The 19,552-nt window shown below is 39.4% G+C and overlaps 1 protein-coding gene across 12 annotated transcripts in view; it reads right to left on the bottom strand.

Annotated features, from left to right (window-relative positions):
* The window catches only part of UTRN (utrophin), a 555,367-nt gene that overhangs the window by 268,741 nt on the left and 267,074 nt on the right, over positions 1-19,552 (bottom strand). For all 12 annotated transcript variants that reach the window (XM_061428217.1, XM_061428218.1, XM_061428216.1 and 9 more), the window contains 4 exons: positions 19,029-19,243; positions 15,627-15,744; positions 13,247-13,452; positions 7,907-8,061 (listed from right to left, as the gene is read on the bottom strand). In XM_061428217.1, coding sequence (XP_061284201.1) covers positions 7,907-8,061; positions 13,247-13,452; positions 15,627-15,744; positions 19,029-19,243 — 694 coding nt within the window. The remainder of the gene's footprint in view (positions 1-7,906; positions 8,062-13,246; positions 13,453-15,626; positions 15,745-19,028; positions 19,244-19,552) is intronic.

The raw sequence follows: 19,552 nt of genomic DNA, 5'->3' as shown, positions 1-19,552 counted from the left end.
TAGTCAATAAAGCAGAAATAGATGTTTTTCTGGAACTCTCTTGCTTTTTCCATGATCCAACGGATGTTGGCAATTTGATCTCTGATTCCTCCGCCTTTTCCAAAACCAGCTTGAACATTTGGAAGTTCACAGTTTACGTATTGCTGAAGCCTGGCTTGGAGAATTTTGAGCATTACTTTACTAGCGTGTGAGATGCGTGCAATTGTGCGGTATTTTAAGCATTCTTTGGCATTGCCTTTCTTTGGGATTGGAATGAAAACTGACCTTTTCCAGTCCTGTGGCCACTGCTGAGTTTTCCACATTTGTTCGCATATTGAGTGCAGCACTTTCACAGCATCACCTTTCAGGATTTGAAATAGCTCAACTGGAATTCCATCACCTCCACTAGCTTTGTTTATAGTGATGCTTCCTAAGGCCCACTTGACTTCACATTCCAGGATGTCTGGCTCTAGGTGAGTGATCACACCATCGTGATTATCTGGGTCGTGAAAATCGTTTTTGTACAGTTCTTCTGTGTATTCTTGCTACCTCTTCTTAATATCTTCTGCTTCTGTTAAGTCCATACCATTTCTGTCCTTTATCGAGCCCATCTTTGCATGAAATGTTCCCTTGGTATCTCTAATTTTCTTGAAGAGATCTCTAGTCTTTCCCATTCTGTTGTTTTCCTCTATTTCTTGGCACTGATTGCTGAGGAAGGCTTTCTTATCTCTCCTTGCTATTCTTTGGAACTCTACATTCATATGCTTATATCTTTCCTTTTCTCCTTTGCTTTTTGCTTCTCTTCTTTTCACAGCTATTTGTAAGGCCTCCCCAGACAGCCATTTTGCTTTTTGCATTTCTTTTCCATGGGGATGGTCTTGATCCCTGTCTCCTGTACAATGTCACAAACCTCCGTCCATAGTTCATTAGGCACTCTGTCTATCAGATCTAGTCCCTTAAATCTATTTCTCGCTTCCACTGTATAATCTTAAGGAACTTGATTTAGGTCATACCTGAATGGTCTAGTGGTTTTCCCTACTTTCTTCAATTTAAGTCTGAATTTGGCAATAAGGAGTTCATGATCTGAGCCACAGTCAGCTACCGGGCTTGTTTGTGCTGACTGTATAGAGCTTGTCCATCTTTGGCTGCTAAGAATTTAATTTCACTAAGTCACTACAAAATATTTGATCTTCATTAGCCAGCCGATACTGAACCATACCTCAACACTACTCCACACCTTCCCCAATCTACCCTCAAAACCCTTCTTCCATTAAACCTGGAAACCTATCCTACTACTGGCAGACTCCTCAGATTAATCCCTTCACCTTGTCAACTGAAAATGGTTTCCGTAAGGCCATGAATTTATCTGAACTTTCAAAAAGCTTTTTCTTTTTTCTCTGGAACCTTATATGCCTGGGGTAAAGCATTCACATGAGGGTCTGCCTCCTTCGCATGGTTGCTTTCCAAGCCATTGTTCTCCTATCTTCCAGACAAAATCTCACTCCTTCAAAGCAGAAGACATTCTCCACTGTGTTCATATGCTAACCTCCATGTCCATGGAAATGGCACATAGACACTGCTCGCTGCCTCAGCAATGAAGTAGAGTCTGAAATTGAACTCAAGATCTGCTTAACAAGCCACAGGCTCCAGTGAGGGACTTCACCCCACAGGGAAAGGGACATGATAGACACCATTATAGACTAGAAGGTCCCAGTCTCCACTCCCTTACAAATACCTTCCTCTCCCCCACTCCCTCTCTGTGTTTCATCTGCATTCTTTTGACTTACCTCCAAGTAGATACACATTGCTAAAGAGCACTACAACAGGACTATCTTCCCTTTAAATGTAATAGAGATCACAAAAAGGGACCCAGCACTGCCCAGCACTGAAGTTCCCTTGGGAAGCTATCTGTCCCATCCACCTAGACTGATTTTACAAATGATCCTCTTTCGTCAAACTTCTCGCAGTCCCACCTCCAATCTCACTAAGAGGATGCCTCATGGATCATAAAGAAAGCAGACGTCATTGCACTAAGAATCTTTCAACTTCCCACCACTAAAGCTCCAGGCCATGGACATCTGCATTCATCTTCTCACTGCTCTGTCACAGTATTGAATCATACCTTTACCATATCAACCATTTCCACACATCTCGCCTTCTTATTAACAGAAAGCTAGCTCTTTAGAATTCAGTTCTCTCTACCCTTCATTGCCTTCCAGGTAGTACCTAATCTCTCTATCCCTCTTAACAACAAACTTCACTATAGATGGTCCCACAAATTGTTTCTACTTCCTCAACTTCACCTAACTCTCTAGCTTCTACTGCATCACTCCTTGAAATTGTACTTTTCAAACTAACAAGAATCTCCAAGATGTGGAATTCCAGGAATAGTGTTACGTCATCTTTTTGGATTTCTCAGTTTAATGAAACACAATGGATCATTCCTTGCTAGAAACATTTTCTTCTCTCCATTCTTTCTTTAAATATTCTCTTTGCTACACTGCTGGACTTCCCTGGTGGCTCAGACAGTAAAGAATCCACCTGCAATGAGGGAGACCTGGGTTCCATTCCTGGGATGGGAAGATCCCCTGGAGGAGACCACTCCAGTATCCTTGCCTGGAGAATCCCAATGGATAGAGGAACCTGAAAGGCTACAGTCCATGGGGTCGCAAAGAGTCAGACATGACTGAGCAACTGAACTGAACTGAACTGAGGGCTTTGAGAGACAATTAGGTCATGAGGGCAGAGCCACCGTGAATGAGATTAATGGTCTTATAAAAGAAGCCTGAGAGAGTACTCTTCTCCCTCCTGCCACATGGGGGAACAGGAAGTCTGTCCAGAGGAGGGTCCCCACCCAACCACGCTGGCACCCTGATCTCAGACTTCCATTTCTGTAGTTTATAAGCCACCCAATCCGTAGTGTTTGTTATAGCAGACTGAACAGACAAGGACTCCAACCAAGAAAGCTGCATTTTCTAAAAGTTCCATCTGTTAATAAACATTTAGAAAATCTATACTGTACTCAGTAAATCAGATCATCAAATATTTTGTCACTAATTAAAGCAGAGACTATTCAAAATGACTATAGACAAACAACTGAGGATGACTCAGCCTTCCGCTCATTTAACCACAGACAGTACTGTCAAACAGACTGAAGGCCAATGGATTTACAAGGAAGACACAGTATAACAGAGCAGATGATAATAATTTGGGGTAATCTTTTGTTGAGCATGTACCATGTACAGGGAACTTTTATACATAATTTTTGATCTTCACAATAGTCTCACTCATTAGATATTATGTTCTGTACAAGTCAGGGCTTCCTTCGTGGACTCAGTGGTAAAGAATCTACCTGCCAATGCAGGAGATGCAGGTTTGATATCTGAGTTGGGAAGAGTCCCTGGAGGAGGAACCCACTCCAGTATTCTTGCCTGGAAAAATCCCATGAACAGAGCAGACTGGCGGGCTACAGTCCATGCGGACACAAAGAGTCAGATATAATTTAGTGACTAGAACAACGAACAACAACAAGAAGCAAGTAACTGAAACTCAGTAAACTGAAATAACTTGGTCAAAGTTCACACAAATAAGTGAATAAAGTAGTGATGTCAATCAAGGACTATTATATACCATAGCCGGTGTGCTTTTTGTCCTGCCTACACAAACCAAGAAATGCCTTAAAGTAGGCAGCAAAAGCTGGCTTCCAGGGAATGAGGACAAAGAGAAAAATATCCAGTAATTAATGATCTATAGGATCATTTATTCTTTATAACATAAAGTTATACTGTCTCATTTCCCTCACAATATTTCAGGATAAATAACTGTGTGCACATGTATGTGTGCAAGTGTCTGTGTATGTGTATATACATACACATATACATGAATATATGCACTCCAGGGTTAAAATAACATTTCAGATCCAACTGAGGCAACTACACTCCAAAAGTTACTGTTAGTAACTTTCAACTATCATTATCTCAATGTGCGCTATAGAATTTGTTAATGGGCATTAAGAAATGTAAGAAAAAAAATTCACTGGTGAAAAGAATGGTAGTCAAGATATGTCCTAGGCTTCCCAGGTGGCCCTAAGTGGTAAAGAATCCACCTGCCAATGCAGGAGACACAGGCCAGATCCCTGAGTAGGAAAGATCCCCTAGAGTAGGAAGTGGCAACCCACTCCAGTATTCTTGCCTGGGAAATTCCATGGGCAGAGGACCCTGGCAGGATACAGTCCATGGGGTCACAAAGAGTTGGACACAACTAAGCACAAGGTATTTCAATTAGTTTAAAATGTTAGACACAGACCTGTTGGTTACAGAATCCAAAATATCGAGAGCCAGCTATGTTTAAGAACTAAGAATTTTTTGTACATTAGGAAATCATTATGAATGTATCTAAACTGCATATTAACCCCAACTACAGTCTGAAGTAGCAAACACATTAATATTTCTGCAGCTAGGAACAAAGTTATTTGCACTAAGCAGGATAAATAAAGACTATAATAAATAGCCTCATGTCAATTCAAAGCATTCTGTTATCAGAGCCTATTGGATTTTGCTATGACAGATAAGGGACTGTGGACCTGTAACTGCGAATGGCCAAATTACTTAGTCAAACTGCAATTCAGACAAAACATTTCCTTTGAAAGCTGATATTAAACTTCACATATTATGCCGCAATAACAGTGTTCCATGGCAATCTAACAACCTTTCACCCCTCCAGAATCTGGCTGACAATGATGTACATTCAGAATATGGCTGGACAATAAGGGAAAAACCACAGTATAAGGCTGTTCCACGGCCACTACAACAGGCACAATGGCCACGTTCTGGAAGAGAGTTACATTTATTCATAGCAGATGCTCCTGTATCTTTAATCAGATCAGGTTTCTAAACTCAACATAGATAAGAACCAGTAACTGGAATGCCAAAGATCCAAGAGATGGGCACACAGAGCCGTCATCAGCAACAGCTTAAAGTTCTGATAACAAAGAAGAAAAATAAAACTACTTTAAAAGGAAGGTAAGAGCCTGACAGCATAGGCAAAAAGATTTGGATTCCAGGCTCAGCTCTGTCCATATGAGCTGTGTGATCTTAGGTCTTGTTTAACTTCTCTCTGCTTCAGTTTATTCATTGACAACATTGATGAAAATTCTGCCTATCTCTTGTGGTTGTTGTGAGGATAAAATAATACAAGGGAAGAGCTTAGCACAGAGCCTGACCATGAGGAGATGCCCAACAAAATTTATACACGAAAAACAAAGCACAGAATCTCACAAAGCATAGCAACCTGAATAAATTTGCTACCAATTCTTCAGAACATGGAGAGCAGTGTCACAATTCAGTTTAGAAAAATGTCATCTTGGCTCTGCTCTGTGCCTTTGAACATGTCATTTACCTTCTCTGAGCCTAAGAGCATTACAGGAAACCAAGTATTCTCAATGGAAGAGATAAATGGTTTTTTGGTGGGGTGAGGTGGTAAACGGAGTGAGAAAAACTGACTCTTTTTAGGAAGAAATCATATAACTATAAAGTACCAAGACAGATCACAGTATTACAATGTTCTGGGAGCAGGAAACTGAAAATGTTCTTTTAGGGGGATGATGACCTTCCCTGGTGGCTCAGACGGTAAAGCGTCTGCCTACAGTGTGGGAGCCCTGGGTTCGATCCCTGGGTCAGGAAGATCTCCTGGAGAAGGAAATGGCAACCCACCCCAGTATTCTTGCCTGGAAAATCCCATGGACAGAGGAGCTTGGTTGGCTACTGTCCATGGGGTCGCAAAGAGTCGGACACGACTGAGCGACTTAACTATCACTATAATGACAAAAAGGTTAAGAAACACCAATTTAAGTGAACTATAAGGTCACGTACAGCTTTTACAGTTCCTTAATTCTATCTTCATAACAATAATGCCAAGAATTCAAAAAATGTTTAATATAGGTTCACGTACTATACTTAAGAAGGCAAGGAAAGATTTCTATATTCTAGAGACATCTCCAATTAAACAGCTAAAAATTGTAAATATCATTCTGTTTAAAAGAGAAAATCCTAGCACTAGAGCTATTATTCATGCTGGGATTCTGTGAGCCACAATTTTGTTGTATTTTCTTTGCTTTATAGATAATAATATATCTAAATCATATCTAAATATTAACATGTTTATTTATTTCCCCCCAAAATGCAGAAAGAAAATAAAGAGAATGACTTGTTAACTACTATGAAACTGGAACACTGTGGTCGTCTCAGCTTTGATAAATGAAAGATCACCTTGGAATATAATTCATTTTTAATTGCCTCTTCCATCTAATCTAACTAGTGCTGTAGGCTGTCTTAAAATATTTACAAAGTAAAAGCAAAAAAAAAGAACTGGAGTTGCTAAATAAAGCAGGCCACACATTCCAAAGTGATCAATTTTTCCGGTATTGTTTACAATATAAACAAAGTCATAATTCTTACAGATGGAATATTTGGAAACACAGGCGAAGTACGCTGAAGGATGATTTCTCTCAGTGCTACGTTTGGGGTTTCTATCTGAGATACAATTGACGTATGCAACTATATTCGCTTACCATGATCTGATACATGTATATATTGCAAAATGATTTGCATAGCAGGTTTAGTTAACATTCATGGCCACACATGGTTACAGATTTTTCTTGTGATGGGAACTTTTAAGACTTAGTAACTTTCAAATACACAATACAGTACTGTTAACCATAATTACCATGCTTTACATTACATCCCCAGAATGTAAGTTTGTACTTTAAAGATGCTTTTAATTCCCCTTCTTTCCCGCCTTAGTTTTAGAATCCTTACTATGCCCAAATTATCTGTCACAACAAAAGAAAAGCAGTTGTTCTAAAATGCTAGAAAGATCAATATTGCAACTATATTCTGCTTTAACCACTTCAGAGTTTTGTATTTCCTACACTTGTTTTTATTTTCTCCAGAATCCAAGGGAGACAGAGCAACATATTCATGTTCATGAACTGCCTCATAATTTTCTTTGAGTTTCCCAAAATTTACAATATAGATTCTAACTAAAAGTGACATTTTAAAAATGTACAAAATACATCCAGATCAAACTGTTACTAAACATTTGGCTATAATTCATTACCAGTAATATGTATAATAAAGTGTTCTATTTTATTCACTGCAAAATAAATGTGGTTTTGATATCAAATTAGCTTTCAGGCATTTGCATCTGAATATATAAGATGTGTGTGAAGCCATAATTTCATTTAGACACAGGTATTCCCAGTACTATGCAGGAAGTACACACTTTCTTTTACTGAAGATGAATATAAATATGCAGCCTTAAAGAGATGCTAACCACTGTTAACGCTGCCTCAAATTCTAGATGTTCAAGTGACAGAAAAATTTCTCTTATAAACACATGCTATTTTAGACTGCTCCAAACATACTGACAAGACAGAGTAACGGAAAGAAAAGATAATAAATGAGTTGGAGCCCAATATACACTTAGTATATTTCAGGAGTCTAGTGTGCATCCATGTATTCTCAGCCTCAAATGAGGATAACCTGGCCACATAGCACATGTTTCACTATTAGGCATAATGTTACCCTGAGGTGCCATAATACCAAAGTGTTCCTTACCATCAGAGTACCACCAAATGTATTCTAGGCAATGCTGAGACGCATAAGAAAATCAGAACTCATAAAATGATCACTGTCAAGGTTTAGACTTACTCAAGGAAATACTCCATAGCAGAAATTCAATTAGCTAACGTATCACACTATCTTAAGTGTGATAATACTAACTTGGTACAGCATAATATTTTTTAAAAAAATAATAAAATATGCATCTACTAGGGACATCTTCTACATGCTTCCATGAGAAGGCCAAAGCAATCAAATTCTCAACTTGACAATATACATACATACACCTGTCAAGGCCTCAGCAATACCTTTGTTTTAGATTGATCCATGATGTTTTTAAGTACTCCGTGGTTTCTTTCACATTTCTTGTGTCATCACTGCCATATTCTTCCAGCAGTTTCTGCAGGACATTATCGAATGCCATTACAACACCATCTCCAGCAGCCAGTTCTTGAAGCAGCATCTAAGGTGTAATTTCAGATGTAATCATTAAGACTGGATCACTCAGTTACAAATATGACCAAAACACTTCGTCTTTTCAATAGGTTTTAATATGTTTCAGACACAGATATCAAAAGAAAGGAACACATTATAAGACAAACTCTTGCATGTAAACTCAAACAAAAATAATTCTGGAAGTGAAAAGTGATCAAGTACATAGCAAGTACATAGCAGATGGTGTTTAAAGATTACTGTCTTTTCCTCTTTGATATATTTTAATTCCTCGAACCATTTGCCTTGTTCATTACAAATGCTATGCATCTGATCGTAAGAGGAATACACATCTCACAGGAATGAATTTACTATAGAGTTAGTTCCTCTATATGCACTTGGAGATGCAGAAAGGTCGACAATATGGAAATCTTCTTGCCCCTGGATCACTATGCCTGCTTACAAAGTTAACTGTTGGGTGAATTCAGTAGTGAAGCAAGGGTTACTGAGAGTGCCTGAATAAATTATATTGATGCTGTGTGTCCATAGGCACTGGCTTTATGATACATTTTTTTTCCCTGAGAGCCCTTGCATCAAGATGCTGCTGCTGCTGCTGCTGCTGCTAAGTCGCGTCAGTCGTGTCCGACTCTGTGTGACCCCATAGACGGCAGCCCACCAGGCTCCCCCGTCCCTGGGATCCTCCAGGCAAGAATACTGGAGTGGGTTGCCATTTCCTTCTCCAATGCATGAAAGTGAAAAGTGAAAGTGAAGCCCCTCAGTCGTGTCCAACTCCTAGCGACCCCATGGACTGCAGCCTATCAGGGTCCTCCGTCCATGGGATTTGCCAGGCAAGAGTACTGGAGTGGGGTGCCATTGCCTTCTCTGCCTGCATCAAGATACTCCCTATGAAACCGAAATGACAAATGAATGTTCTCATAATTTTTGTAGCAACTAGCAGAAAAACCCACCCTAGAGTACCAGAAGAACAGAACCATGCTGCTAATTCAGTTCAGTCGCTCACTCATGTCTGACTCTGTGTAATCTCATGAACTACAGCATGTGAGGCTTCCCTATCCATCACCAAGTCCCAGAGCTTGCTCAAACTCATGTCCATCGAGTCAGTGATGCCATCCAACCATCTCATCCTCTGTTGTCCCTTTCTCCTCCTGCCTTCAATCGTTCCCAGCATCAGGGTCTTTTCCAAGGAGTCAGTTTTTCACATCAGGTGGCCCAAGTATTGGAGTTTCAGCTTCAGCATCAGTTCTTCCAATGAACAATCAGGACTGATTTCCTTTGCAATTGATTGGTATGATTTCCTTGCAGTTCAAGGGACTCTCAAGAGTCTTCTCCAACACCCAGTTCAAAAGCATCAATTCTTAGGTGCTCAGCTTTCTTTATGGTCCAACTCTCACATCCATACATGACTACTGGAAAAACCATAGCTTTGACTAGATGGACCTTTGTTGACAAAGTAATGTCTCCACTTTTTAATATGCTATCTAGGTTGGTCATAGCTTTTCTCCCAAAGAGGAAGCATCTTTTAATTTCATGGCTGAAGTCACTGTCTGCAGTGATTTTGGAGCCCCCAAAAATAAAATCTCTCACTGTCTCCATTGTTTCCCATCTATTTGCAATGAAGTGATGGGACTGGATACCATGATCTTCATTTTTTGAATGCTGAGTTTTAAGACAGCTTTTTCACTCTCCTCTTTCACTTTTATCAAGAGGCTCTTTAGTTCTTCTTTGCTTTATGCCATAAGGGTGGTGTCATCTGCATATCTGAGGTTATTGATATCTCTCCCAGCAATCTTGATTCCCGCTTGTGCTTCATCCAGCCGGGCATTTCTCATGATGTACTCTGTAAATTAGTTAAATAAGCAGGATGACAGTGCACAGCCTCGATGTACTCTTTTCCTGATTTGGAACCAGTCTGTTGCTACACCTCCAGTTCTAACTGTTGCTTCTTGACCTCAATACAGATGTCTCAGGAGGCAGGTAAAGGGTCTGGTATTCCCATCTCTTTCAGAACTTTCCACAGTTTAATGTGATCCACACAGTCAAAGGCTTTGACATAGTCAATAAAGCAGAAGTAGATGTTTTTCTGGAACTCTCTTACTTTTTCAATGATCGAATGAATGTTGGCAATTTGATCTCTGGCTCCTCTGCCTTATCTATATCCAACTTGAACATCTGTAAGTTCACAGTTCACGTATTGCTGAAGCCTGGCTTGGAGAATTTTGAGCATTACTTTACTAGCGTGTGAGATGAGTGCAACTGTGCAGTAGTTTGAGCATTCTTTGGCATTGCCTTTCTTTGGGATTGCAATGGAAACTGACCTTTTCTAGTCCTGTGGCCACTGCTGAGCTTTCCACATTTGCTGGCATATTAAGTGCAGCCCTTTCACAGCATCATCTTCCAGGATTTGAAATAGCGCAACTGGAATTCCATCACCTCCACTAGTTTTGTTCGTAGTGATGCTTCCTAAGGACCACTTGACTTCACATTCCAGGATGTCTGGCTCTAGGTCAATGATCATACCATTTTACTTATCTAGGTCATGAAGATCTTTTTTGTATAGTTCTTCTGTGTATTCTTGCCACCTCTTCTTAGTATCTTCTGCTTCCATTAGATCCATACCATATCTGTCCTTTATCGAGCCCATCTTTGCACGAAATATTCCCTTGGTATCTCTAATTCTCTTGAAGAGATCTCTAGTCTTACCCATTCTATTGCTTTCCTCTATTTCTTTGCATTGTTCACTGAGGAAGGCTTTCTTATCTCTCCTTGCTATTCTTTGGAACTCTGCATTCAGATGGATATATCTTTCCTTTTCTCCTTTGCCTTTCACTTCTCTTCTTTTCTCAGCTATTTGTAAGACCTCCTCAGATAGCCATTTGGCCTTTTTGCATTTCTTTTTCTTAGGGATGGTCTTGATCTTTGTCTCCTATACAATTTCACAAACCTCTGTCCATAGTTCTTCAGGCATTCTGTCAATGAGATCTAATCCCTTGAATCTGTTTGTCACTTTCACTGTTTAATCTTAAGGGATTTGATTTAGGTCATACCTGAATGGTCTAGTGGTTTTCCCTACTTTCTTCAATTTAAGGCTGAATTTGGCAATAAGGAGCTCATGATCTGATCCATAGACAACTCCCAGTCTTGTTTCTCTGACTGTACAGAGCTTCTCCATCTTTGGCTGCAAAGAATATAATCAATCTGATTTAGGTGTCGACCATCTGATGATGTCCATGTGTAGAGTCTTCTCTTGTGTTGTTGGAAGAGGGTGTTTGCTATAACCAGTGCATTCTCTTGTAAAACTGTTAGCCTTTGGCCTACTTTGTTTTGTACTCCAAGGTTAAACTTGCCTGTTATTCCAGGTATCTCTTGACTTTCTACTTTTGCATTCCAGTCCCCTATGATGAAAAGGACATCTTTTTTGGATGTTAATTCTAGAAGTTCTTGTAGGTCTTCATAGAACTGTTAACTTCACTTCTTCAGCAGTACTGGTTGGGGCACAGACGTGGATTACTGTGATATTGCATGGTTTGCCTTGGAAACGAACAGAGATCATTCTATCGTTTTTTAGATTGCACCCAAGCACTGCATTTCAGACTCTTGTTGACTATGATGGCTACTCCATTTTTTCTAAGGGATTCTTGCCCACAGTAATAGATATAACTATCATCTGAATTAAATTCACCCATTCCAGTCCACTTTAGTTCACTGATTCCTAAAATGTCAATGTTCACTGTTGCTATCTCCTTTTTCACTACTTCCAGTTTACCTTGATTCATGGACCTAACATTCTAGGTTCCTATGCAATACTGTTCTTTACAGAACTTTACCTCCATCACCAGTCACATGCATAATTGGGCACTGTTTTCGCTTTGACTCCATCACTTCATTGTTTCTGGAGTTGTTTCTCCACTCTTCTCCAGTAGCATATTGGGCACCTACCAAACTGGGGAGTTCATCTTTCAGTGTCATATCTTTTTCCCTTTTCATGCTAATGCTGCTAATTAGAAAAGAATATTCTGAATATAATGATTGAAACACTGATATCGCTTTCAATTGTATTCCTCTGGTTAAGAGTCCAAGGGCTTTGCTGATTATTATTTTTTTAGTCATTTGGTTAAAACAAATCAGCAGATAACATAGAGAACGATAGTGATAGCATAGCAGATAGCATAGAGATAGATAGAGAATGATCCAGAAAACCAGGATACCTGGCCACTTGATTTTTAAATAGCAATCATGGAAAGTCTACAGGTCTAAAGAATAAAAACATGCTGTCCTGTTTCAGATTCTGCTCCCCATATATTCTATATTATATCCTTCACAAGCATACACCTTCATCTAGGCTATCTGAAGGGCAAATCAATGTTACACCACATATAACCTAACAACCATAACCTCCAATTCAAGAATATTTTCTATGATTGTAGAGAGATTTAATGTAGCACTTTGAAGTACCATAAGTATTCAATATCATCAACTCTATAATCAAACTAATCATAAAAAAGGTACTTGCTCTGATGATACTGATAAAACAGTTTGGTTACAAAGGTATTAAAAGAAACTAAACTTAATATTTGATTTGTTCACTACATGTCTGGTAAGTCTCTTCAGTCACGTCTGACTCTTTGTGACCCTCTGGACTGTAGCCTGCCAGGCTCTTCCTTCCATGGAATTCCCCAAGCATGAACACTGGAGTGGGCTGCCATGAACTCCTCCAGGGGATCTTCCTGATCCAGGGATCAAACCCACATCTCTTAAGTCTCCTGCATTGGAAGGAGGGTTCTTTACCACTAGTGTCACTGGAGAAGCCCTTGTTCACTACTTTAGCCCTCATGAACATTTTGGGAGATTTCATAAATAAAAATGACCTTCAACATAAATACAGAAGGAAGCAAAAGGAGGATTCCTGGGATTCTGAAGGTGTTTTCTTTCTAGATGTTGGTTCATGGGTGTGTTCCATCTGCAAAGAATCAGTGAGCTGTAATTCTGGGATACAAGTACATTTCTACTCGTTATTACTCTGGAAATTTTCCAAAACAACCTTCCTGGTCAAATTCTTTACATAAATTTCAATGTACATTCTAAGCACTTGGGAAAACTTTATGACAAGGGTCCTAAAAATTATGGCTAACAATAGACTAAAAAAGCATATCCCACAGATTGGTAATGCCAGAAAGTAACTAATGAGCCTTACTTACTTGACTATCAGAAATCTGTTTGACAAGTGGATCCCTTCGAGCCTGTTGAAGAATATAGAGGCGAGCCTCATACTTTCTCATGAGCTCTTCAGTCTCCTCCCTGTGGTCATCCCACTGGAGACTGTCAATAATCATGTCCTCCAGCTGCTGCCGTCTTAACTCCACACCGTGCTGGGTGTTATCCCACTGGTTCTTGACCTTTTCCACTGGAGGAGGCATTACATTAAAAAAAAAAAAAAGATCCCAGAAAGCAGCCATTAGGAAAAGGAAAAAATACATGACACCAAATTCATCATAAATAAGGTCAAATATGGAAAAGAGAAAGGTAGCCAAATGGTACATACATTTTAAAGGAATTTTATTATGTCTGCCATACTATATGACTGATACATTTCTGAAATCATCCTTGAAGAAAAAAATGTTGAATTAAACTCTATTCTGATCACATTAAAATATCTCATAATAAAGATATTTACTATTTTAAACAGATAAACAAAAAATTATTTAAAAATTAATTCTTACCCAGTTTATATTTACAGAACCTGGTCTGAAAAAGGGAGATTACAGTACTTTTGACAGTACTTTATGATATACTTTTATGACCATAGAAACAGTCACTTGTCATCCTCTAAGGAAATGCTCTGAGGTATTGATTTTAAGAGAAAACAAACTATTTAAGAGTTCTTTTCACATTTGTTTTTCTGTAGCATGAAACCTCTCTAAAAGGAAGTGTTTTTATATATTTAAGAGAAGCACTACAAGTAAATGAGATTCAAGTTCTATGTATCAACAGTTTCTATTATAAAAAATCCATATTAACTCTTTTCCTCTCTCTTTTTTTTTACTCTTTCTTCTTATTTTTGTTTCTTTGATTTTCTTTTTGGTCCCCTTCTCTTCTCCTTTTCTCTCTCCTACTTTCTTTTCTCTTCTACTTTTAAGAGGGAGTTACGAAAAAGAAGGGACTTCCCAGGTGGCACTAGCAGTAAAGAACCCTCCTACTGGGGTCAATCCATGGGTCAGGAAGATTCCCTGGAGGAGCAAATGGTAACCCTTGCTGCCTGGAGAATCCCTTGGACAGAACAGCCTGGCGGGCTACAGTCCATGGGGTGGTAAAGAGTCAGACATAACTGAACACACACACACACATCTATCAATTAACTTAAAAAGAAATAAAATGGCTCACTTAGCAAAAACAAACCAACATTGTGAGATACTAAAAGTTCTCTGCTAACTCATCTCTTATAATAATTTTGCTGGTGCCACATTCATGTTGAAATCAAAACATGTTTAATAGGGGGAACAGTTGACTTTCCTTGAGAAATATTAGGCAAGGTAATAAACTACCTTCCAGTTCATATTATGCCATAAATATTTATTAAGTTCCTAATTGGTACTGAGCAGTGTTGGAAATCTTGGGGCCAAAGAGGTGAATATTCACAACTTACAGAAGGGAGAGAGAATTAATAGTGAGATCGACAATGAAATTATAGGGGGGAAAGACCATAGCAGGAACTAAAGATAGAAAATACAGTTCACCAGGGACTTAAAGAGGGTGGGAAAGACTTTGCAGAGTGGGTGACATTTTATCTGCTGAGTAGAATTTCACCCGGGGAGAGAAGGCCAAGAAGAAGAAAACATAACGTGAATAAAGGTAAGAAGACTAGGAAATGTCAGGACGTTATAAAGAACAGACATCGTTCAGAACAGCTACAGACAGTGCTGAGGGCTACAGAGAGGAAGCGGGTGATGCAAACACACAGTGATTGTCCCTACATGACATTCTTAAGAATCCTGACTGTTCTGTATGTCATACAGATTTAACAGATGCCTGTAGGCCAGAAAGCCAATTCCAAACAGGGAACTTTGTTGCTGCTGAGTTGTATTTAATTTTTGTTCCATGTTGTATTTAACTAAAGTATTCTCAAATTAGAGCCAGATACACAGGTATATAGTAGCTACTCAACACATATTTTTGGAATGAATTCTGAGAAGAGGAGTTAAAAGACATGGTAAGATTTGGTTTCAGTGAATATAATAGGAGAATGGATTTGCATTCCTATGGGTTTCTCTAACTTTTGTCTCTTTGGTTTCTTTAAAAGAAATTCTAACCTAAATGAAAAAACAAACAAACAAACCTTCAATGTATTACTAATTACTTAAAAACTAACGCTGTTCATAGTTTAAGGGATTCATAAAGGAATTATGAAAATCTTCACAAAAAATAAAAAAAACAAGGGAAAGCTATTTCATTAATAGAGATTATCAAATATCAAATTATCAAGTAATAGTAATTTCTAGCTGAATAATCTTCAAAAATGTGCATGTTATCATTTTCAAGGAAAATGAATGATGATGTATACTTTTATTTTTTAAATCTTACATTTTTCAGTGATTGCTGTTCTCACATCTGAACTGGAAGCTTTATTTTTCAGATTCTGCGCCAATGTAAAGACATAATCGAGCTGAGGATGGCGCTGTTCTAAGTCAGCCTTTGTGATCTGTCAAGACAAAATGATCATTAAGACAGGTTAATAAGCTGTACGATAAAAACACTAACAAAGCATAACTGGTGTGCTGCCATCCAAGCTGTTGTTTTCCTCCTGAAAGGAGCAGTGAGCCATCAGCGCTATAGAGGAGAAAAGTGCAGGATCTGGGGTCAGAGGCCCCAGGTTCGAATCTTGGCTCTCCCACTTATTATCTGGATCACCAGGCAAGGTACTTTACCTCTCTTGTTTCCACAAAAAGAAATAATAAAAACACCTGCAGTTCAGCTATATCAAGTCTGAGAAGATTAAATGAAGAAAATCCCTTTGAAATCTAAAAAGTATGTTCAAAACATTAGCAAGGGGACTTCCCTGGTGGTCTCTGGTTAAGAATCCACCTCCCAGTGCAAGGGATTCAGGTTCAGTCACTGCTCTAGGAACTAAGATCCCACATGCCTTGGAGCAACTAAGCCTGCAGACCACAGCTACTGAGCCTGTGAGTCACAACTAGAGAAACCCATGCCCTGCAACAAAGAGTGCAACCAAAAAACAAAAACATTAGCAGTGATTTCTGCAACTGATGCTCTGCACATCTGTCCTACAACGGAAATGAACATAAACTAATGGCACCTACAGGGTGGAGATGAGGGGGTAGAAAAACTCGAACTAGAAGAACTGCAAATTAAATAACCCTAAACACAAAGAGTCGGACACAACTGAGTGATTAAGCACAGCACAGCACAGACAGAAAAGACTGCTGCTTGAGAAAGTTAGAGTTTCTTAGGAGGGAAAAGTTAACAATATTAAGAAAATGGTGTGTTTTAAGTATAGAACTCACACATAGCCATAAAGATTAAAATATACAACTTCCAAAGAGAATCCACAGCTCTTCCTCTGTGAATTCCCTAACTTTTCAGATTTCAATTATTCCTATAGTGTCAAGTATTATTTCTAAATGGCTTTATTCACAACCTCTAATCCTGAATCACACAGAGACAGTTCAATGAATGCTGATCATTTCCTTGTAAGTGGCATAAGGACCTTTCAACACAACGTATCTGAAACTAAATCAATCAAACCCTTATTCACATTCCATTTCTTCTGTTCCTGATTTCCGCTAATTGCAATGACATCATCTCAGCCACTCAGAAAGGGCTTTTCTCCTTGTTTTAAGCACCTCGTGCACTATTCCCAGTCTTCTTACTCAAGCAGAGCATTGTTATGATCAGTCTCCAGCCACAGTTTTAAAAAGAAAATGGGAAGAAAAGATGCTTACCGATTGCTTACAGACTAAAAATCCAAAGAGCTTTGCTTAGTCCACAAGCTCCTTCGGAAGGTGGACTTGGTCTGACTTCATTGACTTCCCACTACACCTCCTTACTGCACAACTGTTGAACCATCCCTCATGCTCCCCACCTCAAATCTTTATTCACCCTGGTCACTATACCAGGAATGTCATTTATTTTGTCTCTAAGCATCAAAATTCCACATAGTCTGCATTCCTTCACTGTGAATGTAACCCCTTCTTCATCCTGGCTGCTCTACCACGTGGCTGTACCTGCTCAGTGGCTTTTTTTAGACTGTGCCTCTCACATATATCTTCAATATGGGAATAAAACTGGTACCTACTTCACAAGATTGTTAAAGTGAATGAGATAATACACGTCAAATACTTAGAAAGACACCGAGCACACACTAAGCACTTAGTAAGAGTTAGTAATAGCTGCTATTATTTTATTATTTTTCATAGTTCATTCTTAGTTTCTATCTGATATATTCATTTCAGCATCCTTACACAACATATAGCCCAGGACCAAAAATACACTGAATATGGAGAAAGAACTTTAAGATTGATATCAAATGGCATATGTATAGAAATAAAATTATAGTCAGGAGAGTCTCACTGATGATGTCAACAATTAAATAAGCTCATTATTAAATATAGGTTGAAAAGGCACTTCAACAAATGCCTATATGACATTAGGGACTAAATTAACACCAGTTTACATTTATACTGATACAGCCAGATTTAGGACGTCAGTTTTAGCTTGTAAAAACAGAGTCTACAGCTCACATTCTTAACCAAAACAACACAAATGCAAGAAAAGCTTTCTTCATCAGAGCTAGCCAGCGTGGCTGACAGATCAAGAATTTTTTAAGAGGGACGTGGACTCCACTCTGAGGGGCCGGAGGCAGCTGGGTGGTCCACGTCGTGAGCGTCTTGGAGGCGACCTGGTAGGACCGGGCTGCTTCAGACCTATTGCCTCTCCATTTAGTGCATTGGCACCCAAGCTTGTGCGGTGCCATCGGGACCTACGAGTGGACGGAGGCAATAACTTCGCTGAGGAAGGGCTCATCGCCGTTCACTCCCAGAGTCCCCCTAATTAATCATTCTGGAGGTCCTGCTTTCCAGATGCAAGCACAGTTGCTCTCCTTGTGAAAGTGAAGTGAAGTTGCTCAGTCATATCCGACTCTTTGCAACCCCATGGACTGTAGCTTACCAGGCTCCTCAGTCCATGGAATTTTCCAGGCAAGAGTACTGGAGTGGGTTGCCATTTCCTTCTCCAGGGGGATCTTCCCAACCCGGGGATCGAACCCGGGTCTCCCACATTGCAGGCAGACGCTTTACCATCTGAGCCACCAGGGAAGCCCCAAAAGCAGTTTATTAACAGAAGAGTACTTAAAATTAGAGGAGAAGAAAGCTGTTGGGGCCATGTACTGTGAGAGGCTGGGTGACCTGCTTCAGCGGTTGAACTTTGTAATGTTGGCTGTGAGCCTGATGCCCCAGACCCAGGGCATGATCAGGAGGCGGGAACTGAGGTTAATGAAGCCCACCATCATCCTTATCAACATCGGCAGAGGCCTACTAGTTGATCAAGACACCCTGGTGAAAGCCCTTCAGACTGGGTTCATTAAGGCAGCAGCGTTGGATGTGACGTATCCAGAGTCCCTGCCCAGAGGTCATCCTTTGTTGAAGAACGTCACTCTGACACCTCACAGTGGACGTGCAACTCGTCAAGCAAGTCGGACAGATGATGGCATATTTGGTTGAAAGCATCCTGGCTTCTTTCAGTGGCCTTCCTGTTCCTAAGGAAGTGCTGCTTAAATAATTTATGTGAGTTAAGAATTCAGTGGGATGAAAACACGGCAGATTAAATGGACAAGAAACACTTAAAAAAAAAATTTTTTTTTAAAGCTCATTCTTGCAGAGTTTAAGATAAACAAAAGCGATCCATACAGATCTTGTCTACTCCTGTGCTGTGGTGTTTCCATGACAAACCTTTACACTAGGTACCTACTTTCATTCGCGAAATTGTCTTATTGATCTCTTCTACATCCCCGACAGTGACAATGTTGGACTTCAGCATCTGGTCGATCAATACCAGCCAGTCGGCTAGTTCTGTTATCGTCTTATCCAGATCCGCAGGAACTGAAATTTCTGAAGCACGAGGAGATGGGACAGGAATATCTGATGCAGATGATGCTAGCACCACCTTTTGGACACTGGGATGAGCTGAAATTAAACATGCAGCAAAGTGTTAATAACACAGCAGGATAATCTGATATTGGTTATATAATGGAGATGTATGCATATGTGTATTTATGTAAATTTTAGTTTAAGTAAAGTGATTGAAAGAGGGTTTTTTTATTTTAATTGGAGGATAATTGCTTTACAGTGTTGCATTGGTTCTGTCATACATCAAGAATCAGCCATAAATACACATACATACCCTCCCTCGTTTTTTCTTGTTTAATAATGAAATGGCAATATTATTTCCTAAAGTAGCTACAAGGCTTATGGTTGCAATAAAGCTAATTAAAG

Source organism: Bos javanicus, chromosome 9, assembly GCF_032452875.1.
Source record: "Bos javanicus breed banteng chromosome 9, ARS-OSU_banteng_1.0, whole genome shotgun sequence".
Classification (NCBI taxonomy): Eukaryota; Metazoa; Chordata; class Mammalia; order Artiodactyla; family Bovidae; genus Bos; species Bos javanicus.
Note: the sequence above shows the minus strand (reverse complement) of the source record. Positions and strands in the feature narration are given on the sequence as shown.